The sequence below is a fragment of the Penaeus monodon genome, chromosome 10 (assembly GCF_015228065.2).
Source record: "Penaeus monodon isolate SGIC_2016 chromosome 10, NSTDA_Pmon_1, whole genome shotgun sequence".
In the NCBI taxonomy this organism is placed as follows: domain Eukaryota; kingdom Metazoa; phylum Arthropoda; class Malacostraca; order Decapoda; family Penaeidae; genus Penaeus; species Penaeus monodon.
The window spans coordinates 50,397,086-50,421,932 of NC_051395.1; the positions used below are offsets into that span (position 1 = coordinate 50,397,086).

The 24,847-nt window shown below is 33.3% G+C and overlaps 3 protein-coding genes across 4 annotated transcripts in view; 1 reads left to right on the top strand and 2 right to left on the bottom strand.

Annotated features, from left to right (window-relative positions):
* Positions 1 to 690: 690 nt before the first annotated feature.
* On the bottom strand, positions 691 to 14,378 carry LOC119577692. Its single transcript, XM_037925248.1, has 9 exons — positions 14,321 to 14,378; positions 10,266 to 10,338; positions 9,147 to 9,243; positions 7,898 to 7,914; positions 7,516 to 7,620; positions 7,217 to 7,378; positions 6,777 to 6,888; positions 1,393 to 1,526; positions 691 to 973 (listed from the first exon to the last, which is right to left on the bottom strand). Exons 1-9 carry the CDS (start codon positions 14,330 to 14,332, stop codon positions 708 to 710), a joined length of 978 nt encoding a protein of 325 aa, XP_037781176.1. The 5' UTR covers positions 14,333 to 14,378; the 3' UTR covers positions 691 to 707.
* Positions 14,379 to 15,444: 1,066 nt separating this feature from the next.
* On the top strand, positions 15,445 to 21,340 carry LOC119577693 (denticleless protein homolog). The gene is made up of 8 exons (XM_037925249.1): positions 15,445 to 15,460; positions 16,537 to 16,788; positions 16,923 to 17,114; positions 17,318 to 17,422; positions 17,803 to 17,929; positions 18,055 to 18,260; positions 19,447 to 19,649; positions 19,792 to 21,340. The coding sequence occupies exons 1-8, from the start codon at positions 15,445 to 15,447 to the stop codon at positions 20,965 to 20,967; spliced, it is 2,277 nt and encodes a 758-aa protein (XP_037781177.1). The 3' UTR covers positions 20,968 to 21,340.
* Positions 21,004 to 24,847, bottom strand: part of LOC119578146 (vacuolar protein sorting-associated protein 26C-like) — a 4,303-nt gene continuing 459 nt past the window's right edge. The window contains exons 2-8 of one of the 2 annotated variants that reach the window (XR_005229185.1): positions 24,608 to 24,751; positions 23,728 to 23,958; positions 23,429 to 23,587; positions 23,141 to 23,237; positions 22,518 to 22,643; positions 21,598 to 22,248; positions 21,004 to 21,555 (exon numbers count right to left, since the gene is read on the bottom strand). Coding sequence is in view for 1 of the 2 variants with exons in the window: in XM_037925883.1 (XP_037781811.1) it covers positions 22,166 to 22,248; positions 22,518 to 22,643; positions 23,141 to 23,237; positions 23,429 to 23,587; positions 23,728 to 23,958; positions 24,608 to 24,751 (840 nt within the window). In the remaining variant the exon portion in view is untranslated. Of the gene's footprint in view, positions 22,249 to 22,517; positions 22,644 to 23,140; positions 23,238 to 23,428; positions 23,588 to 23,727; positions 23,959 to 24,607; positions 24,752 to 24,847 lie in introns of both variants that reach the window. The other variant, XM_037925883.1, reaches the window with a different exon arrangement.

A 24,847-nucleotide genomic window follows, 5' to 3' on the forward strand; every position in this document is an offset into this window, starting at 1 on the left:
ATAAAAAGAGGAAATTTTACAACAAAAAGATATGTGAGGTCTTGTTCAAGTGCAATCAAAGAATTAATAGTTTTACACTGCCTTGAATGGTGCAAAGTTGTGCTTGTGAACATTTAGGGAGAAGGGGTTCGTAGCTTTCATGTGGTTCTTAAAGGGCCCATGACTGAAAAGGTCAAGAATCACTGCCTAAAAAAGAAAGTGAAAACCATCAACGAACCAGAATACAACTTTCCTGGTAGAATACATGTCCTGTGGAAGTTTCACTGTCGAAGTTCTAGAGGAAAACTGATCAAGATTTAGAAAAAAAAAAAAAAAGCAGCAGCAGCTTCAACACCATCTTACAACTATTCTTAGGAATCATGTTTTCATATGTATGAGTTATTCTTGTAATAAACTTTCTCACCCATAAATACATCTAGGCAATCTTTGTGATGAAAGAACAAATTTACTTATACAAGCAATACAAGACCTTTTAGCTGAACCTGTAATAAAGCCTACTCCTGAGATTAGAATTCTATTCCAATAATTGAAGTATTAACATCTCGTTGAAAAAGTCCATATGCATTATATTTCTTGTCAGAAAAATTGTAGACCGATTCAGTTACATCTTAAAGAAATACCTTGATTTTAATGGAGAGAAATGGCAAATGTTAAACACTTCATGCTTTCGAAAGTGACAATAAAAAGCTCTTCAAGTCAACAAATGTTTATTCAGACTTGCCACCTGTCTTGCCCTTAGGTTTCTTGACTACAACCTTGGGTTTGGGTTTGGTGAACTTGGTGGACTTTACCCTAATTCTAATCTGGGAAGCGATACGATCCAGATCCCTGTGTCCCTGGGAGGTCAGGCGACGTCCACCATTGGGACCCTTCTCTACAAGCTTCAGAGACTCGAGTGTCTGGAGGGCCTTGCGGGCAATAGATCCAGAGCTCCTGACATAGTGGGAGGGGGCGCTACCACGGTTCACACGACCTGCACAGAGATAAATAGGGTCTTTTAGTTGGGGGGGATTAAATTAGATGCAGGGTGCAACTGGAAATTAAACATATATGCAAAAGGGATTTAGTTTCTAGTTTTATTGAAGTTGGTACAAAATAACCACATTAAGCATCAAGAGAGCTAAAGTTTGATAGCAAATCTATAATTGAAATTATTAATACAAGATCAATTTCTCAACACTCTAATGTCCCATTCACCAACATACACAGTATGCACATGCAGTACTATGAAATATTTGATGAATAAAGTTTCTTTCCCAAGGACTAATTCTCGCCTACATAATGTAACGCAGGCATACTCAACGCCTTGGATAACTACACTGATATAACAGAAGGTATCAATATCGACTAGTATATACATTAACTCCATTACATCAATCTCTCAGAATTTACCTCCAAGATTTTTAAACACACAACGCCAACGGCTAGAGACGATGCGCATGTAAATGTGTCGGGCAAGAGCAGCCACCCTGGTGTAGAACCAGTCATCATCGAATGGGGCAAGCTCCTTGAAGCTGGCAGTCTGAAAACGTATTTTATAGCATCAGCTAGAGTGACTCCAAAAGGCTTAAAGTAAGAGCAGTACAGATTTAAAGATTACTCAAGATCTTAAATGTTAATCCTCATTATATTTATCAATCTGTTTGGAAATCCAACTTCTTTTTTTAAAAAACATATTAAAATACCTTTAAAAAACCATTTTTCCCCCCCGCCAACCAAAAGGATAGCCAAGAGGGAAAGAAACAAAAAAAAAAAAACACACCACACCACCCACAAAAAAACATTTTTTTAAAAAAAAAAAAAAAAAAACACAACACACACACACAAACCCCCACACACCCCAAAACACACAAAAAAAAAAAAAAAAATAGAAATTTTAAATAAAAAAAAAAAAAAAAAAAAAAAATAAAAAAAAAAAAAAATAAAATAAATAAAAAAAAAAAAATAAAAAAAAAAATAAAAAAAAAAATATTAAAAAAAAAAAAAAAAAAAAAAAAAAAAAAAAAAAAAAAAAAAAAAAAAAAAAAAAAAAAAAAAAAAAAAAAAAAAAAAAAAAAAAAAAAAAAAAAAAAAAAAAAAAAAAAAAAAAAAAAAAAAAAAAAAAAAAAAAAAAAAAAAAAAAAAAAAAAAAAAAAAAAAAAATTTTTTTTTTTTTTTTTTTTTTTTTTTTTTTTTTTTTTTTTTTTTTTTTTTTTTTTTTTTTTTTTTTTTTTTTTTTTTTTTTTTTTTTTTTTTTTTTTTTTTTTTTTTTTTTTTTTTTTTTTTTTTTTTTTTTTTTTTTTTTTTTTTTTTTTTTTTTTTTTTTTTTTTTTTTTTTTTTTTTTTTTTTTTTTTTTTTTTTTATAATATTATATAATTATTAAAAAATAAATAAAAAAATAAATTTTAAAAAATAATATAGTTTTAAATAAATATTATTATAAAAAATTTATTTAAATATATTAAAAAATATTAATATTTTTTTTAAATTTTTTAAAATAAATTATTATAAAAAATATAATTAATAATTATAATTAATAAATTATTAATATATTTTAAATATATTATATATTATAAAAATAAAAATAAAATTATAATATATATATTTAAATTTTAATAAATTTTATAGCTATTATATATATAAAATTTATATAATATATAATTTTAAATAAAATATAAAAAAAAATAAATAATATATATAAATATATAATTTAAAAAATAATAATATTTATAAATTAATAATTATAATTTTTTAAAAAAATATAAATCAAAAATTTTTATAAAGAAAATAAAAAAAATAAAAATAATTAAAATTTTTTAAAAATTATAAATAAAAAAAAATAATATTAAATATAATATATAAAAAATTTTAAATATATATAAATATATAAAATATATAAAAAATATTAAAAATAAATAATAAATATATATATAAATATATATAATAATAATAAAAATTATATATATTTTAATATAAATATAAATAAAAAAAATAATAAATAATATAAAAAAATAAAATAAAAAAAAAATAAAAATTTAATAATAATAAAATAAAATAAATATTATAAATATAATAATATAATAAAATAAAAAAATAAAAATTTTTTTAATAAAATAATAATAAAAAAATATATAATATATAATATAATATATATTTAATATATAATTATATAAATAAAATTTTTAATATATAAAATATATTATAATATAATATTAATATATATATATAAATAAAAAATTTAAATTATAAAAAAATATAATAATATAATATATATATATTTTAAATATATTAATAAATAATATTATATATTAAATTAATATATTATATATATATATATAAATTATTAATATAATTTAAATATAATATATTTTTTATTAATTTTTTTATTTAATATATATATTATATATATAATATATTTATATATATTTTTATAAAAAAATAATATATAAATTTTATATAAAATTATTTTATATTTTTTTTAATTTTTTTTTAATATATTATTTTTTTTTTTTTTTTTTTTTTTTTATTTAATTTTTTTTTTTTTTTTATTTATTTTTTTTTTTTATAAATTTTATTTTTAAATTTTTATTTTTTTTTTTTTTTTTATTTTTTTTTTTTTTTTTATTTTTTTATTTTTTTTTTTTTTTTTTTTTTTTTTTATTTTTTTTTCACCCGAAAAATGTTTTGATTTAATTTTTTTTTTCCCAGCCTTTCCCCCCTGCTCTTCCTTCTTCTTGGGTTTAAAAACCCCTGGTGTTGTTGGGTTGCGTTTTTCGTGCGTTTGGCAGCTGTTGGAAAAAAAAGGTCAAAATAAAAAAGAAAACCCCTGCCTTATATCTTGGGACTTAAAAAAAAAATCTTCGGCCTTCCCCAAAATGTCCCCCCCCCCAAAAAACAGCCTCTAAAGCATCCCTATGGAAGCGGGTAAAAATTTTTTTCCCCCGGAAAAAATTTGCCCCCTACCCCTTATCCCCTGAAAGTGTCTAAACCCCCTTGGAAAACTTTATTGCCTAGGTATCATGGTATTCATTGGCACCCTAGGACTACCATAGTTGTATCCGTTACTATCTTTCTAATGAATAATTTCAGATATTTAAAAATATATTTAAAATGCCAAAATCATTTTAACCCCCAAGATGGACAAACTCTCGGTGTCACTGTTTGGTCATTTTCTCCCCAACACCCCTGCCCATTTTGGCCCTGAGTCCATTATGTAGCGCTTTCCCCTCGACACTTTTTTGGGCTTTGTGACCCCTAAGCGTACCCCCCTGATTTTTGGTTTTTATGACGATGGGTGTAGCCCCAGCAATACGGTTTTATTTCCTTTTGCCAAATGCCACCTACTATAACGACCCAAAACCTATATTTACTGATATTTAAAGATCAAAATTAAAATGACTATTTTTGTATTTTAATAAAGGATAGAGTCTTCTAACAATAAAAGACCAAGAGCCAAACTGTGTTTTTTTACTTGGGGGATCCTTTAGGTCTTTTGCCCCTTTCTCTTTTCCTTATGTATCAATATTGTTTCTCACTAATATCTATTAAGGGTAGATCATACAGAGTGAGCACCCCAGAGAAATCCCAAAGCCAGGGGATCATGTAAAACCCAAAAAACCAAAAACCCCCCCTTCCAATTCATTAATTTCCCCTTTCTTGGCACTTTTTTGAAACTTACGAAATTTTTTCATTTTTAAAATTTTTGTGAGGGTATTTGGATTAGTTGTGCAGCAATATGCGCAGATAATTGAAGGGTTGAGCAATGACCCGTGTTTTTGACTTTTTTATAGTCTAGTGATAGCAGTATCCTTCCCCCTATTCTATACATATTTTGAACATTAACCCCTCAAGAATTTTAGCAAATCTCCTGAAAATAAATATGGTGAGCATACATGGCCTCTATCTTCACAGGCCATGAATCTTTGATGATACTAGATAAGGGATGGGCCATTTTCCAATTACAAGAGGGTACTTTTCTTTTTTACCCCTTTTCATTGATTTTTTGCATATTTCAAATCATTTAAAAAAACTAAGGGTTGCATGGCATGCAGCTAAAAGGTCATTATTACAATACAGACATTCACCAGTAAAAAGGGCCCCAAAATTTAAAGTCAGAAAATCTATTAAAAATCTAAGTTGCAATGACTTGGGCCCAGGGAGAGTTTTATTGGGGCTTTTTTTCCCCCCCAAAAAACTGAGGGAAATATCTTCACCTTTTGGTATTTTGTGGGAAAAGGTAGAGCGAAACCATAAGGGACATAGGCTTGATATTTTTTTTTTTTTTATAGTTGTATTTTTTTTTCATGTCTACAATTATCTCGTTTCTAATAAGAATTTTTCCTTACAAGAATTTCCTCACTTTGCTGTTGCTTGGATGGCTAATCTTTGTTTTTGGGAAACACTAAAGTGAATATTTTCTTGTAGAGAAAAAAATTATTGTCATGGTAAAAAGGGAAAAAACCCGCAAACAAATATAATTTTACAAAGGGGGCTAAAAAACAAAAATCGGTGCCCAAGTCCCACTTTGTGGTCCCCCAAATTTCAGCTCCATTTTTCCAACTTAGGTGAGGACAAGGTTTGTTGGAGTTGGGGTTTGGGGGGGTAGAGGCTCCTCATCCCCCCCCCCCCCGGGAGTCAGGGACCCTCAGTCCAGTAACTTACGTTTTGGAAAGATTTGCAATATGGATTGAAAACTTTTTTCTCTGATGAGTAAAAAATCAATACTGTAATGATATACCAAAAGTACATACCATATCAACCAAAAAATTACAAAAAGTTTTTCCTTGGGTTTTTTAAACCCGTTCTCGCCGGGTCCCCCGGTATACAAGTGATAGAAAACGGGTCTTCACAGGGTAAGCGGGCTGTGGCGACGCGCCAGACAAAATGGGGGGACGTTCGGGTTTTCTGAGCGGACTCCCGCCCCACTGCCGGGCGTTGCGATATACTGGATTTTTAACTAATTTCCCCGTGAAATTCAACCGGCGAAAAAAAAGGGTTTTTAAATTTGGGCCTTTTTGGAGTGTAAAGCATGAAGTTGTATGTTTTGATTCTTTATTTTCGATAACACCTTGGAAATTTGTTTTAAATTATTTATATTGCAGTTTTGTTTTTTAAAACAATTGAAACCCAAAGAAATAGGCAATTATCTAAAACTTTATAAGGACAACCATGAGGGAAAACCTTTGACTAATTTTATATTTTTATCAATTTTTGGGACTAAATTTTTTCTGATTTAGAGATAAAAACTCAAAATTTTTACTGCTGATGAGCTTTATCAAAATTTTAAAATTTTCCCTGCATTCATTAGCTCCCAAAACCCCATAAGCCCCCTTTTTTTTTAAAAGCTGCAACTAGGCATTACTAAACAAAGCGGCAAACTCTTTTCGGTAAAAGATTGGTAAAGTTACCCAGGGGGAAAAAGGATACTGCAATTTAAGACCAAAAAAAAATAGTAATATAAAAAATTCCACCATTTTCAGGCCCCCTGAAAAACCCCAAAAAAAATTTTTTCCCTTTTTTCCAAAAAAAAGCCCAAAAAAACCCATTTATAAAAAATTCCCCCCAAGAAAATTTTTATTTTAAAACCAAAGGATTTTTGGGAACCATAAAAGGGGGCAAAAATTTTTGACGGCGCAGCGTGTCGCGAGCGAGAGTAGGAATGGCTTGCCCTGCCGTGCATTTTCCGGCGGGAAGTGCGACGGTTTCGGGTGAAATTAGGGTTGAAGTGGCGTCTCCGCGGCTGGTCGGGTCCGCCACATGGCTGTGTTTACGATCGGGCGAGAGAAGGGAAATTCACGTGTTATTCTGTCGTAGCTTCTCTTGCGGCCGATTTTTAGGAAGTTTGAAGCCGTTGGTCTCTTGAAAGTGCCGGGAGAGAGTCTTGGTCGCAGGAATGATGCAATTAGGCCCTAAAATGACAGAAACCTGAATCGTCAGAGGACAAATTCGAACGTGTTTTTTTCAGTACAATTGACATTCATTATACTTAATGAAATTTATGCTCGCGGTTTTCTCTAAGAAAAATCTTATTGTTTGGGGAATGTGAAGTTAGGTATTGTTTGATTGGATATAAATCCTCATTAGGTTTTTATTTTTTCATAACATTTCACAATTCCTCTAAATAGTATAATATGTCTTAATTTATAATTATATGAGTCTAAAATTTCGAATTGCTTCGTTTAGACATGGATGACAGTTTAAATTGATTCCAGAATTTATATATTTGTCTGTGTTCACCAGCACTAGAGGAACAATGTAGGGTTTTCCGGGGAATGGCATCACGGGGCAAAGACGAGCGTGTGCACCTGTTATTGACACTACAGTCTGGGGAAGTGGCCTCTCCATAGGGCGTAGGTTTGTTTACAGTATTTGTGGGTCTGTTGCCGAGAGCAGCGCACCCTCCCAGGTACAAAGACCCAAAAATTCAAACGTAACCTTTGCCTTCCATTGTATCCCCTCCCCCCCTTTTAATAGCACTTTCTGCCCACTTGTAGGGAACACAACATTAACACATTAATTCCTCTGGCTGTTATTACATAGTAAATATGAGGTGGAGCAGTGTGGTGGTGGTGTGTTATACTGTTTTATGATCTGTAAGGTGGTAGTGTCTGTGCACTCTTGGTAACATAAACCCTTGATTGCTAAATGGGGGGGAAATAATCCTGGGTGCTTTTACTGGCTTCCAAAATCCTGGGTATCAAGCAAAGTCTCTGAGCAGTGTTATGCAGTGGATATTTTTGTCATTTCATGGTAAATAGGTCAGTGCAGCTGTACCTGTGACGTATATTAATTATTATGGTCTGTAAGATTGCAGTATCCATTTCCCTCGGTAACATTAACAGATCTTTTACCAGCAAGAGTTCGCCAGCTTGTTTATGTAACGTAGTCCAGTTACGCTTCGGGACAAGTGCTTCTTACAGTCAAGAGTGTTAGACCTGTAGCTTTTTGGTTTGTATATCAAGTTAGATCTTAAAATTTATGGTTAGTTGACTAATGAATAGCAGGGCAAATTTTACTAGTTTGATGAAAGATTAGCTAGTCAAAAAGAGTTATCCAAATCAGATAATTAGTGACAAATTGATAGAACAAAATATTAGTCAAGAGGTTTTCATCATGGATATAAACTTATCAAGTTATTAGATAACAAATATTCATGGTTTCAATTGTGAGTTTAAGACTAACTGCTAAAATAAAAGTGAAATAAGGTTCCAAGGTAGTTATCGAAATAAGTACTAAAACAATCAAGCCTGCTTACACTCCTGAAGGCCAATTATTTCGCCGATCTGATAATTATGAGATAGTTATCCAGTTCATATTGGCAACGGCCGCAGTGGGCGAATCGTCGATGAAGCGAACGCGCTCCACTTGAGTCTGCGCTCGCCATCAACACCTTACCTGCTTTTTTCAGATGACTTGTGTAATTGCATAATCACATGAAACGTGACCGGGAAATAAGAAAGTGACTCTTCTTGTAATTAGGAATGGCCATGCCTACATGAGTATACATCAAAGATCATGGCCTAGTGAAGAGTAGACCATGATTGCAGATGTCAGCATTTAGTTTCACTGTGACTATGCTGACAATGTTGAGGGGTATGCTTAACAAGAATAACCTGTCTCACAAGTAGGAATGGATACTTGCTCACACATAGACTTAGAAAAGCAAAACACGAGGTAAAGTTCTTAGCAACCTTCAATTACTATTGTGCAGTATTGCTGCACAGACATAATCCACAGAAAAATATCAACTCTTATGTCAAATTTCAGTAAGTTGCACAAAGCCAAGAAAGGGAAATTCTATGTAGTTAGGACAAAGGTTATTTGGACAGTTTGCTGTGACATGAAAATACTCAACTTGGGGACTATCACTGGTGATGTCTCACTTGTATGATTAGCTCTACTTGCACAAATTAGTTGAAATAATCAATCATGATATAGTAGGGGACAAAAGCAAGTGCAAACTCCTAAAGGAATCCATGCCACTAGTTAAAAGATTCTGACAGATTGGCTTCTATGGTACTGTATTGTAGAAATGACTCTAATCTTGAGTAATGATATCAAAATTAGTATATTGTAATATTGATATATGCTTAAATATCATAGAAAATAAAGTACTTTGTGAAGTCTGGTTAAGTTAGGCTAGGTGGCATTAGTGCAAGACAATTACAATCCGCTAACATTGGTAATGTACACAGCATAATGTATAAAAGCCAAGATACTTACATAGCTTGGAAAGTATAGGTGTACAACGCCTAAGTTGATATCTGTGGAATGTATCGTGACTACATTAATACTCATAGAGAAAGCAAATTGTCAGTAAGGACAAAGTTGAAGCAGAATGACAGAAGTCAGTGAAACGATAGATTTTGATATACCTGTTATAGGTGTTAAATGATTGATTATAAGTATATGCATATTAATGTAGCATAATTGAAATATCTAAATATCATTAAAAACGTATTTTGGTAGTTATGGATTATCAATATGGATAAGTCCGTAGATTGCAATGTAATACATATATTACATAAATATAGAATCAAGGTTTGAGTACACTTATGTATATGCATAAGTGCAATGAAATTATCTAATAAATCTTACCTGATCTCCATATGTATACTATGATGTGACGTATAGTTGACATGTGGATGGAACATATTTAGAAGGTGAAGATTTTGGTCACTTTATTAAGTACCAGATTATTAAATACGATTGATACATATTAGCTTAAAAGATTTGATTTATATTATATATTAACATAACTGTAATGCATTGTATACGTGAAAACTTGAACAGCAAATAATTTCACACAATGACTTCCAATTTTGCAGAGCTTTTTGAATGAATATGATAGATCTGACAGATTTTTGAAAGATCTGTCTGATTTAAAATTTATGTACTTTATTTTATTTATATATACTAATAAAAATTTATCTTTTGTCTAAGTATATAGATATATTAATATAATTTATATATTTTTATTTATATATAATAAATTATATAAATATATATATATAATATATATATATATAAATATATATATATAATTATATATATATATATATATATGTATATATAATATATATATATATATTATATATATATATATATATTATATATATATATATAATATATAATATATATATATTATATATATATATATTATATATATATAAATTTATTTATTTATATATACACACACAAGATAAATGTTTTATAGATATATAAATAAAATAAATAAATATATTTTATTCACCAGCCTTTCAAAACCACTGCAATCTATCCACTTACTTCTTCAGGAAGTTGGCAAAAGCCCTGGTGAATTGTTGCTGGTTGACGTCCTTGACGCTGACGCTTGGCAGCTGTTGGAAAATAAAAAAGGTACATAAATAAACAAGCAAATCAACTGCCTCGTATTATACTTGGGACTTAAAAAACAAAATCTTCAGCCTCTGCAAATGTCCCATCCACCAACATAAACAGCACTCATAAGCAGTACATATGGAAGATCAGGTGAAAAGATTTGCTTTCCCAAGGAATAATTGTCACTAGCACTTATGCAATGCAAGTGTACTCAACACCTTGGATATCTTTATTGCCTAGTGTATCATGATGTATTCATTGGCATCCCTAGGAGCTATCCATAGTTGTATCCGTATACAATGATACGTTTCTAATGAAGTAATTTCAGATATTTCGAAAATATACTTAAAGTGCCAAAATCATTTTAACCCCTTAATGATGGTATCAAATCTCTCGGTGTCACTGACTCTGGTCACTTCTGCCAACAGTCCTGCCATTTGGCCCTGAGTCCATTAATGTAGCAGAACTTTCCACTCGACACACTTTAGGGCGTTGTGACACCTATAGCTGTACCCAGCATGAGTTGGTTTATGACAGTTATGGGTGTAGCCCAGCAAGTACGGATTATTTCCATTGCACTAATGCCACCATACCTACTAACCAGACCCAAAACCTATATTTACTGATATTTAAAAGATCAAATATTACAATTATGACTACATTTTGATATCTTACTCAAGGATAGAGTCATTCTAACAATAACAGACCAAGAGCCAATCTGTGTTTTACACTTGGGGGATCCTTTAGGGTCTTCTGCCTTGCTCTTTGTCCTTACTAGTATCAAGTATTGTTTCTCACTAATATCTATTAAGGGTAGATCATACAGAGTGAGCATCCACCAGAGATAAGTCCCAAAGCCAGGGTATCATGTCAACCCAAAAATCCAAACCCAACCTTTCCTAACTTCTATTAATTTCCCCTTTCTTGGCACTTTGTGACAACTTACTGAAATTTGACATTAAGATTGTGTGAGGGTATTGTGGATTCAGTCTGTGCAGCAATATGCAGCAGATAATTGAAGGTTGCAGCAACTGTACCTGTGTTTTTGACTTTCTTATAGTCTATGTGATAGCAGTATCCATTCCCCTATCTCTATACATTATTCTTGTTAACATTAACCCCTACAAGAATTTCAAGCAAGTCTCCTGAAAATAAATATGCTGAGCACTGACATGGCCTCTACTCTTCACAGGCCATGAATCTTTGATGTATACTCATGATAAGGCATGGGCCATTTCCTAATTACAAGAGAGGTCACTTTCTTATTTACCCCTCACTTTCATTGATTTATGCATATTACACAATCATTGAAAAAAAACTAAGGTTGCATGGCAGTGCAGACTCAAATTAGGTCATTATTTACAATACAGACATTCACCAGTAGAAGGCCCCAATTGAGAGTCAGAAAATCTATTCAATAATCTAAGTTGCAATGACTTGGCCGAGGGGAGAGTTGATTGGGGCTTTGTCCCCCAACAACACTGAGGGAACATTATCTTCACCTTGGTATTTGTGGCAAGGTAGAGCTGAAACTCATCAAGTGGACATAGGCTCTGATATTTTTTCCTTTATATGTTGTATTATTTTTCATGTCTACAGATTATCTCGTCTACTAATAAGTAACTTTTGTCCTCTACAAGAATTTCCTCACTTTGCTGTTGCTTTGACTGGCTAATCTTTGTTATGGAAGCACTAAAGTGAAATATTTTCTTGTAGAGAAAAAAGTTATTGTCACTGGTAAAAGGAATCACCTGCAAACAAATAGTAATGTCACAAAGGAAGACTAGAAAACAACACTCGGTGCCCAAGTCCACTTAGTGGTCCCAAGTTTCAGCTCCATTTTGCCATACTTAGGTGAGGACAAGGTTTGTTGGAGTGTGTTGGGAGGGGTAGAGGCTCCTCATCCCCCCCCCCCCAGGCAGTCAGGCACCCTCAGTCACAGTAACTTACTGTTGAACAGATTTTGCAATATGGAGTTGAAAACTTGGTCTCTGATGAGTAAATCAATACTGTAATGATATACCAAATGTACATACCATGATCAACCAAAAATTACAAAAAGTTCCATCTTGTTAACCCGTTCTCGCCGGGTCACGTGTATACACGTGATAGAAAACGGGTCTCTCAGCAGGGTAAGCGTGTACGTGTGGCGACGCGCCAGAGCAAGTGGAGCGGGACGTTCGGCTTCTCGCAGCGGACTCCCGCGCCCACTGCCGGGCCGTTGCCAGATATCACTGGATTTTAACTAATCTCAGTGAATTATTCAGACCGGCGAAAAAGGGTTAATTAGGGCCTTCATTGGAGTGTAAAGCATGAAGCTTGTATGTTTTGAGTTACTTTATTTTCGATAACTACCTTGGAACCTTTGTTCAACTTATTTATATTAGCAGTTAGTTCTTAAATACAATTGAAACCAATGAAATATTGTGCAAGTTATCTAATAACTTGATAAGTGACAAACCATGAGGGAAAAACCTTTGACTAATATTTATATTCTATCAATTTGGTACTAAATTATTCTGATTTAGAGATTAAAAACTCTAAAATTTTTACTAGCTGATGAGCTTTCATCAAACTTCAAAATTTGCCCTGCATTCATTAGCTCCACTACAGACAGTACAGTCCATTGTTAAGAGCTGCTGAACTACGGCATTACATAAACAAAGCTGGCAGAACTCTTGCTGGTAAAAGATCTGGTTAATGTTACCGAGGGGAAAATGGATACTGCAATCTTACAGACCATAATAAATAGTAATATACGTCACAGGTACAGCTGCACTGACCTATTTACCATGAAATGACAAAAATATCCACTGCATAACACTGCTCAGAGACTTTGCTTGATACCCAGGATTTTGGAAGCCAGTAAAAGCACCCAGGATTATTTCCCCCCCATTTAGCAATCAAGGGTTTATGTTACCAAGAGTGCACAGACACTACCACCTTACAGATCATAAAACAGTATAAACACCACCACCACAACTGCTCCACCTCATATTTACTATGTAATAACAGCCAGAGGAATTAATGTGTTAATGTTGTGTTCCCTACAAGTGGGCAGAAAGTGCTATTAAAAGGGGGGGAGGGGATACAATGGAAGGCAAAGGTTACGTTTGAATTTTTGGGTCTTTGTACCTGGGAGGGTGCGCTGCTCTCGGCAACAGACCCACAAATACTGTAAACAAACCTACGCCCTATGGAGAGGCCACTTCCCCAGACTGTAGTGTCAATAACAGGTGCACACGCTCGTCTTTGCCCCTTGATGCCATTCCCCGGAAAAACCCTACATTGTTCCTCTAGTGCTGGTGAACACAGACAAATATATAAATTCTGGGATCAATTTAAACTGTCATCCATGTCTAAACGAAGCAATTCGAAATTTTAGACTCATAATTATAAATTAAGACATATTATACTATTTAGAGGAATTGTGAAATGTTATGAAAAAATAAAAACCTAATGAGGATTTATATCCAATCAAACAATACCTAACTTCACATTCCCCAAACAGTATGATTTTTCTTATGGAAAACCGCGAGCATAAATTTCATTAAATATAATGAATGTCAATTGTACTGAAAAAAACACGTTCGAATTTGTCCTCTGACGATTCAGGTTTCTGTCATTTTAGGGCCTAATTGCATCATTCCTGCGACCAAGACTCTCTCCCCGGCACTTTCAAGAGACCAACGGCTTCAAACTTCCTAAAAATCGGCCGCAAGAGAAGCTACGACAGAATAACACGTGAATTTCCCTTCTCTCGCCCGATCGTAAACACAGCCATGTGGCGGACCCGACCAGCCGCGGAGACGCCACTTCAAACCCTAATTTCACCCGAAACCGTCGCACTTCCCGGCCGGAAAATGCACGGGCAGGGCAGAGCCATTCCTACTCTCGCTCGCGACACGCTGCGCCGCCTCCCAGGCCGCTCGGTAATCCAGGGAGAGGGCGAGGGAGCAGAAGAATCGCGGAGTCACTCACTCGGTTCGGCATCTTGGAGGGTGGAAAGGAGAGACCTCTGGCGGCGACTCGGGAAATTAAATCGGAAACAAGGGACGAGCGGGATGCGCGGCGCCGGCGGGACGGATGAAGGGCGAGATGCGCAAGGGGCTGGGATTTTTATTATTATTTATTATTATTATTATTAATATGGTTTTTTTTTAATATGTTTGTTTTTTTGGGGGAGTTTTTCTATCGGCGAGAAGCGCAAGGGGGTGGATTTGTTATATTATTATTAATATGGTTTTTTTTTTAATATGTTTGTTTTTTGGGGGGTGGTTTTCCTTCGGTTATTTGGTTTGATTCTTATCTTTTTATTTTTTATTTTATTTTGGGTTGGTTGGTTCTCGAAGGAAGCGATGGGGAAATGGTGTTTCTTTTTTCTTTCGTTCATTTTCTTTTAGGTTTTAATTATTTTTTTTTTTTTTTTTGTTTCTTTCCATCGTGTCCTTTTTATATGTCTTTCATTTTTTTCTTTTTTCATAATTTCTTGGAAGAATTTTTGTCTTTTATTTACATTAGGCTATTCTATGATGCGGTTATGCAATTTTGTTTATGGCGTATTTAATTTTGCTGTATATTTGATGTTTTCTTTCATCCCTACTACCATTTCCATTGTAATATGGAAATGGTAGTGTTTTATACGAACAAGAACTACTTTTACTGGAAAGTTTATGAATAAATAGGCGTTTATTAACCGGAAAACTAGACACAAAAATTCGCTAACATAAAACACTGCTCTAATTTAATCTAAAAAAATACAAGTTCGCGAATAATGATAAAACCAAACGTCCTTCACATACACATGAGAAAAAAAAACTATAATTGAAATATAAAATAAAAACTAAGAAAGAAAGACGAAACAAAAAAACAAAACAGAAAGATGAAATAAAAACTAAAAGAAAATGCAATACACTTTCCTGAAAGAACATGTAACAAAGCTCTTTAAATAAGACAAAGACAAACTAAAAGAAAGAAAAAAAAACTAGAAAAAGAAATATTAAATATTGTCGATTTGGGTATATGAAAGGTTGTGGTTCAGTAATAGAAGATGCACGTGATTTACACATTTGTAGATGATGCATATAATCATATGCAGTGTGCACATGTTCTTTGTGAATTGTAGGTCGTTTCTCACCAATATTTTTCCTCTAAATTATTTTTACGTGATTTTCTCATCGGTAAATATTTCATCCTAAATTTTTAATGCGTAATTTTGTTACCAATAAATATTTTTTCATAGTTATTTTTACATTATTTTTTTTTTTTTAGCAGGTAATATTTCTTTTCAATTATTTCATGTAATTTTGTCAACAGTAAATATTTCCCCTTATTTATTTTCATGTAATTTTCTCACCAATAAATATTTTCACTGAATTATTATATATATGTATATATATATATATTTTTTTTTTTTTTTTACATATTTTTTCCTTAATGAGCTTGCACATAGGAGCAATATGCATATATTTATTTTATATGCATTTGTTCTCAAATATGTTTTACATATTTGTTCTTCATAATTATTTTTTTTAATGAATTTGTTCAGGTATGTATGTATGCATGTATGTATGTATGCATGTATGTATATATGTATGTATATATGTATGTATATATGTATGTATATATGTATGTATATATGTATGTATATATGTATGTGTATATGTATGTGTATATGTATATATATATATATATATATATATATATATATATATATATATATATATATATATATATATATATATGCATTTCCTTTTTTCAGTTGGCAGAAGAAAAAAATCTTTAGCTGTCTTGCTTCTGTTCTCCATAAATTGGCTTATAATTAATCTTCATGAGTTTGTTCATATTACATCTTTGTGGTTCTGTACACATTTGTTGTTCCTGAGTTTGAATCACTGATCTATATTGTTTTTTCCTGTTTATTTTTCAGAAGTTGGCTAAATTTTTTTCTTGCTTAGGCAAATTCTCTTGCCACATATTTAACTTTCATGAGTTTGCATGCATTTCTTCATGATATTGCATATCTTTTTTCATGAGTCATCACAGAAAGGCAGTTTTTAATTAATCAATTTATTTATTTGTTTATTTTATAATGACCATGAACTCTTTATCAATGGACACACCAGTATAACCAATGCAAGCTTGTGTTTCCAGCAGAGAGTAAGTTTTAATGATATTCTTTTGTATCGGTTAAACAGGTTCAAGTCAGGTGAAAAAAGCACAAAAAAGCCTCTTTGCATGGAGTTTCAAGTGCTACCAGGAGGATGAATACGATGGCATCGCTACAACTGTCGATGAAACCAACGGCCAGGCACCGCCAGAGCCCCCCATCTATGCATGCAAGTTTGGAGAAGGACCACAGTATGGGCACATCTTGGTGCTGGCTAATGAGGATGGAAAGATTGGGCTAAGAGACACGAGGCAGAAGGGGAACCAGGCTGCAATTGAAGGTATGTAGTTACTGTCCGCATTTTATATTGCTGGTATGTGGCTCTCTGAAATGCACATTGTTGATTATTGTAACTGTAATGAAATTGAAATTTCTTTTACATATATGTAAAGAATGTGTGTCTATATATTCCAGCTCATCAGATACACAACAATGCCATATTCGATGTGTGTTGGGTGCCAGGAACCCCAGAACTGGTGTCTGTCTCAGGAGATCAGACTGCCATTGTTCTGAGAGTGAAAGAAGATGGTGCGCTAGAGCCTGTCCTCACGCTGATGGGACACTCGCGTTCGGTGAAGACTGTGCATGTTAATCCTTTTGATCCATGTATGTCCAATGTGTTGATCTGATAGTTCTCTTGTTCAATTTTTAGTTTATTTGGTAGTGAGTTCTATTTATATTTTTGTATATACTTTTTTTTTATCCATATTATAAATATAAAACAAACTATAATTCTGAAACCTCACTTTTATATTCAGTATCCTCTTTATAATGTAACTGAGTACATGTTAGCACTGTTGCCCTTCTAGATGTGATAGCAACTGGTGCTCGAGATGGGAGTGTGATCATCTGGGACAAACGATGTAAACCACATCATCGTGCAGACGAAATAGCCCCTGCCCATCACAGCCTGAGTGAGTGTTTATTTATATCATTTTTGATATATTTGAATATGTTAGTAGTTTCAAATATGGCGCATGTTAAAAGACAGATTTTAACATAATTTCAAAATAATAATACATAGTAATACACTTCAGTGTTTTAATCAGTCTGTGAAAACAAATCCATGTACATGTCATCACAGGAGTATAAGGTTTGTGATGTCAATAAATTTTAGAAATATCCACACAAGAATGGCAGAATAGTGATGTAGCATGTGGTGATGGTATTATTCTTTTGTCACAATTTTTATTTGTTTATTTATTTATTTATTTTTTTTATTATTTTTTTTTTATTTCTATTTATTAAATGAATTTATTGATTTCAACATCTCTCCTTCTCTTCATGCTTACAGCAAACAGAAGTATTGCTTCTCCTAGCATGCGCAAAGTTGCTGCAGGGGGATCACTGGCTAACAACAGTGTTACAGGAGTTGTGTTTCAGCAACAGCATACACTTATTTCATCAGGGGCATCTGATGGGTGAGCATATTTAGTCAGGACACCATTACCACCTCTCTCTTACAAGAATGATAATGCAAGTAAAATGCTTGCTTATACTGATCTGCCCTTATTATTATAATAATGGTGTTTATTTTCTCATCAAGACTGATCAAGCTGTGGGACCTGCGGAAAACACACAGTGGAGGGAGGCGAGAACCACAGTGCCAGAGCCTACTAGAACACAGTGGCAATTCCTCTCATCGGGGATTCACCTCCTTGTCTGTATCGCCAGAAAGAGATGTTCTTTACACATCCTGTATGGACAATGTAATCTATGCATACCACTTGGCAAACCCAACACCAAGGCCAGGTACTGTTTCGGAATGGCATTTTATTTGTTTACTGTGTAAGTTTGGTTCTTTGAGAAGGAAAGTTTTGATGTCTGCCTGATAAATGTAATGGGTAAGTCAAGAGTTTTCGAATGGGAGTGCAAGTTAAAATCAATGAACAAATAATTTTCAAGCCTTAATTTATGGTACTTAGAATTTGCAGATGTATGTACCCATTACTGCCAGCATTGCATTTTCATGATGTCTGGGTAATGGTACAAATGTGTAGAAGTATTTTGGAAGATTCAGGTAGTGTGAAGTGCAGTGAGAAAGAATTAGATTTAGTTTAACATATGTTATATGTATTTTTTTTGTGAGTTAGATAGATAGATAGATAGATCTTATTGTTGTTAACCCACTGCAGTCATCTCACCAGTAAGACGGCCAAAACCTGGGCAGCCATAGCCAGCCTCCTCACATACAAGACATTTATATTTTTGGTTCTGCTCCAGTTGGGTGGCCTGCCGTGTGTACTTCATGCGTGGGTCCCTGGCAGTGGGCAGTTGCTGCTACGGCTACTGACTGGAAATTGAGTGTTTTTCACTCTGAGGTACCCAGAGTGGATGGGTTAATATTTTTATTGATGAAATGTGCCCATTTGGACTAATTTTTCATTCCTGTCTCAATAGAAAATGTTAAGGAAAATTATAGTATTTTCTTCATTGATTCTGAAGGTAAACCATTGTTTATCAAGAATAATGATTTCCACTCACTGGTACAGTATTTATGTAACCAGTTCTTTTAGATTTACTTTTACTACTTTTCTGATTAAGAAAAGGTTTTAAGATATGCTTTCTGAGAAGTTATAAATAGCTTTAACTATGTTAACTAATTTATGGCTCTTTTAATTTTTTATTACCATACTCTTTTGGTGATTCTCTTTTAGTAACACCAGACGACATTAAATATCTTAATTATAAGTGCTATTTGACATAGAACATTAGACATAAAAAGGATACTTATGGCATAAAAGTAGAAGCCAACCTATATTTTACTCACTACCTTGAGGCATACATAGAGGCCAATAGATGAAAGATACATGCACAATGTATAAGCAAATCAACAGGATCTTTCTATTATGTGTTTGTAGTATAACAGCCATAAAATATACTGATGTTTTTTTATTTATGTGTATATATATTTTATTTTATTTTATTTCTTTCACAGTTGCTGAATATAGAGGACATGTAAACCTCACCTACTATGTCAAGTCTTGCCTGAGTCCATGTGGGTCGTACCTCTTAAGTGGTTCAAGTGATAACCATGCTTACATTTGGCTCACAGAGAAGCCTGGGAGACCTATTGCAAGACTTACAGGCCATTTTGCAGAGGTCACTTCAGTGGGATGGTGTCCAGTTGATGATGAGAAGGTAGGAACATTGACTTTGCATATTGTAGGGAAGAGATTTGCTCTTGTTATTTTTATGTATCTGAATATGTTAAACATTTAATTTTGTTTCTTTAATAACAAAGATTCTTGCGTGCATAAAAATTCATTTTCACACTTTTCAGTTGGTGACATGTGCAGATGATATGAAGCTTAGGGTCTTCCAGCGTAGAAACACAAACCTGGACGATTTTGATGAAAGAATGAAGCTTCGAGGACTGGCTGAAGTGTACACAGCAGAACACGCCAAAAGTGACATTGCAGAGCCCAGTGAAAGCTCAGTGAATGAACCACAGGATCCCCTCCCTCCCCTGCCCATCACCCCAAGCACATCTCGTCTTCCTGCTTCCACTTCAGCCACGCCCTCAAGCATGAGAGGGAGAGAAGGACCATCTAGCATGCAGTCTCCTCAGAATCATCCAATGACTCCCAGACAACAAACACCGCATCACCGATCTCGAGGCAAAGGTACGCCTTGCACACCAAAAACAAGTGAGAGGAATACACTGCTACACTGGCTAGCGGCTGCAAAGACTCCAGGGCCGCAGGAATCACCGAGTACTTCAGGGGCTGCACCAGTAAGTGCAAGCAAAAAGGCTGGGTTGAAACGCAAGCTAACTGACCTCATGGGGGAAGACCAGGAGAATATCAGTGGTGAGGACAAGAAAAAGTCTCCGAATTCCCCCAAGAAGAACGTGCTGTGTCCATCGTCAGCACAGAACTTCCCCTGTTCACCCCAGCCAAGCGCAGCCAAGATGCTTAAATACGGAGACGATGCAAGAGGTCACGCCTCCTTGAAACAAGAAGGCTGTGAAGGCTTTACAGAAATGAGTGAAAGTATCAAGCCCATAGAAGCTCAGGATAAAGTTGCCCTTGATGGAGGATTCAGGAAGCCTGTGACAAATGTAGTGAACCGCTCACTGGAAAGTGTGAAGGAAGAAGGTACCAGCTGCCCCAGAGAGCAGCTTGCTAAGGCTCCAAAAATGGCAGAAAATACATTAAAGATCAAGAACCAATTCTCCCCTTCAGCATTCAGATTTGGGCGTCTCTCATCTCCAACAGCCAACCTGCCTAATTACGTGGTGGATGGCTCCTCTCCTCACAATCGACCTGAAGTACGAGTGGAGAAGAAAAAGAACACTGACTGGCTAACATCCTTTAGCCACCAGAGGAAACTAAAGTTTACGAGAACACCCGACAAGGTTGAGAGAAAGCATGCCTCTGGGTTCTCTTCTCACGTGAAGAAGAAGGAAAAGAAGGTTCTTCACATAAAACAAAAACATCAGAAACTTACCCTGTGAGGACAAATTGGCTAAAGTAAGTTCATACCAAAGTCATAAGGAGTCAAATTTATTTGTAGCTATACTCTTGTACCTGAATTTATACAAAAAAGGTTTTATTTTTATTGGCAAATACTTTTGTACATAGTTTTCACAAAGGTGATATAAATTGTGGTCTATAATACTTATACTGAAGTATTGTTTGCATGTTAGTCTTGTTTTGATCTAATTACACTAGTAGGTTTATCTGTATCAATAGTACTACACTCATAATAGGATCTGGTTGCTTGGAATGTAATAAGATACATTATATTTCTGCATTATACTGTGGCACTGTATATTATGAATGGTACTTTTATATTCCTACATATAAGAGAAAATTGTAAAACCTGAGTGAAAAATAAAATGAAAAATATAGTATCTGCCTTAAAGTTTCCAAAGCAAATGACTGGAAATTATAGGTAAGGAAAATTGGGGGAAAAAATTATTTCTTTATTTTGGCAAATATCTCCCCGTCTTGAATTCATATATTAACATATCTTATGCTTAGTGCATATTATATCACAGTTCATTTGGGTACATATGATAATCACCAATTTTTACAAAAAGCGCCTGGCACAAGTGAATTGATATATGCATAAATACAAAAAGTATTTTTCCTTCAAATTTATTCATCTGTATTTTTTCTTCAATCATAATTGCGCTGAACTAATTTTTTCTCAAAGAAATACACAGTACAGTAAATATAAAGTACTTTTACATATATAAATATATATATATGGGATAATTTTGAAATATAAAAAATACATTTACCTATACAGATAATTCTTGTTTCTACCCCACTAAAATAATGACCCAAATTACTACATCATTATCCATTACATAACCAATTTAAAGTGGAATGTGTACAATAAACTAATCAAACTCCTCAATCAACATGTAAAAACACTTGAAAATTAAAAGGATATATACTTGTGTATGGAGGGGGGGGGTTCCTACCCCTAAGCTAGACCACATCACATGTTTTAGCATTTAATTTACATTTAATCAGGTAGGCATGGCAAAGTCCAAAAGAGTGCACCTCCTCAATTCTGAACGGCAGTGTTCCAATGATAAACAAGATCAGTATAACATCAAATTATGAAATTACTTTGGCAAAATGTTTAGCTATTCGTATATAAGCCTTTCAACATACCAGGTAAAAATGATCCTCTGTGCCTCAGTGACGTGTAAGTTTAATGGGAAAAGTTTCAACAACTAGATGATCATTGTCAAATATAATGACAATGTTCAGTTCAAATTCTGTAAGAGGAAAAAAACAACAAAAAAAAAAAAAAACATGAGAACAAAGTGTTATCCAACAACAAAAATAATTGAAAGTCATGCTGAACTAAGTTAACTTAATGACCTATATACAACTGAAGACATATTAAGGTACTCCAATATAATTTACTTAATAATCACAGTACTGCATATAGCATTTAAAAATTATTATTGCATTATTAACAATTATTAAGTTTCCTACTTTCTAACCACTTTTACAACCATCAGAAAAAAAAAAAAATACATACCTATTTTAAAATTGGGGGCAACAGTTGTCGCGCAAGTAAATAATCTTGGAAAGACCATGTAAATGGGTATGGCGATTCCTCGACATACATCACCTTCTCCAATCTGGATGTTCTGAATTTCTGTTGCTGTAACAACATTAATGATGATCAGGATAATGATCATAATAATAATGATAATGATAACAGTTATGATAATAATAATGATGATAATAAAAATGATGATGATGATAATAATATGATAATTATGATGATGATGATAAATGATAATTAGGATGGTGGGAATAATCATCAGAAAAATAAAAATAATGATGATAATAGAAACAACAGCAATGATAACAATATTGATAAAAAATTAATAACAATCTTTAAAAATCATCATAAATGATAAAGTTTTTTAAGTAACACTAATAAGTTTTCCTGAAGTTCTGATAAACATGTAACAGCTTTTTGTCACTTTTTCCTGAACACATCAATAATTTCTGAAATATAAGGGAAAGGATACTGTTAGTTAAAAGATAAAAAAACAGTATCACATTCCCTTACATAAAGAAATCCTCTTCAATTATCAGATCAAGAAATCAAAGTCCTCAATTTCATAAGCATTATAATAAGACTTTAATTACTTTCTCTTGTGTTTCCTTCGGCTGATCCACACGTTTCTACTCGGACAAGCTGGAGCTCAATGCTGCTAATTCCTCTCTCACACTCGCACACGGTGAGCTGTAATGGTTTAGACAATACTCTGTGTGATGGACTTAAAGATTAAAAAAACCTCTGTATATTTACACTGTAAAAGCTTTTATTCTCTTAATTTTCAAAAGAAAAGAAGAAGAAGAAGAAGAAGAAAGAGAGAAAAAAGAGAAAAGAAAAGAAAGAAAGAAAGAAAAAAACAAAACAAAAAAAAAACTCACTTCTCCAGTCAGTGGTTTGGAAAGCGAGAACACTTCCGAGTCTAGGTGTCCTCGCACCAGAAACTTTGGGATGCGGGCTCGGTCTCTTACATTCGGCAGAGTCTCAGGCCTCATTTCAAAGTTTATCAAGCCTGGCTGGGCTACCTCTCCTACGCCTTGCTGAAATGGGATTTCATATTTGGTATTACTATTGCACAAGGAACTACTAACATTTAAACTGGGATGACTATACTCATTCTGATTTAAAAGTTACCAAAGCGATAAAACTTAAATACAAAGTTAAAACATGTAATTCATACCTTGTACTCTACAATGAACTCCTGTGCCTTTGTAACATCTTTCGCTAACAGGCTCCTCTTAATATCACACCTTAAGAAGTACTGTATTGTTATGTACACCCCATGGTAAGTCTCATAGAGAGTCTTCGAGCCTCGAACCTTTAGGGGGAGCTCAAAGGGTATTTCTGTCTGGCCAGATGGGATTTTGCCTGATTTTGCCACCTCTATTACAGTGTTTATGATACTGATTGGCTGGAACCGAAAGGAAAAACTGATTAAGTATAAGTGATCATTAAAACTCCTCAGTAAAAAGTCTTGCTGTTAATAGTCTATTCCCAACAGCATTTATTCTTCTATGAAGTTCAAGATAACAAAATACAAATTGAACTCATTCATTTTCATTTAGATTTCTCATCATATAATTCTAAATTTTAGGGAGCCATAATTTTTTTTAGTTAAATGCCTTGATGGTCACACAAAAAAAAAAAAAAAAAAATCAGCACTGATTTTTAACACTTTAAAATAAATAATTCTAAATAAATCAGAAACTTACCATAAAATTCCATATCAACATCAAAACTTAATGACAATAGAATGAAAATTAATAACCCCATAATGCTAAATTTATAAGTGATGTTTTGATGTCTTAATATTACATCTTATTAATGATCTCTTAATATTACAGAATCTTCTGGTAACTGAAGTTTTCAAATGTAGTATTTAGAATAATCAAGTATATAATTTTGAAGATAAAATATTCAGATTCAAAATCTGACATAACACCATCATTACTATATGTCTGAGAGTGATTTCTGCTCAATTATCTCCTAAAATAATAACATCTTTTTAAAACTTTCACAAATTTAGACACTATGTGATAAAATAAAGGAAATAATATTACCTTGGATGAGTTGACAATAGACTCGATTAAACCTGCACTCTTTGGGGACAGTTGTAAGCTTATTACACCTTCCATTGTCAGGGTAATGCCATCGTGCCGAATCTCTGATTTGCTGTCAAGGACTAAGAGACCACTGACAATATCCTGTAACGAAAGGAAACATATCTTGTGTAACATCTTGACACTTCCATTTTGAACACTATACTTCATGAAATGCATGCCACCCCCCCCTGCCCATGT

What these genes read in the sequence shown, in the direction of transcription:
- LOC119577692 (XM_037925248.1), bottom strand. An exon ending in TGCCAACTTCCTGAAGAAGT is followed by an intron (nt 9,244 to 10,265) that starts AAGTGGATAGAT and finishes TACATTCCACAG; the next exon opens with ATATCAACTTAGGCGTTGTA. An exon ending in ACATTGTTCCTCTAGTGCTG is followed by an intron (nt 6,889 to 7,216) that starts GTGAACACAGAC and finishes CTGTCATTTTAG; the next exon opens with GGCCTAATTGCATCATTCCT.
- LOC119577693 (XM_037925249.1), top strand. An exon ending in GAACCAGGCTGCAATTGAAG is followed by an intron (nt 16,789 to 16,922) that starts GTATGTAGTTAC and finishes TATATATTCCAG; the next exon opens with CTCATCAGATACACAACAAT. An exon ending in AAACCCAACACCAAGGCCAG is followed by an intron (nt 18,261 to 19,446) that starts GTACTGTTTCGG and finishes TTTCTTTCACAG; the next exon opens with TTGCTGAATATAGAGGACAT.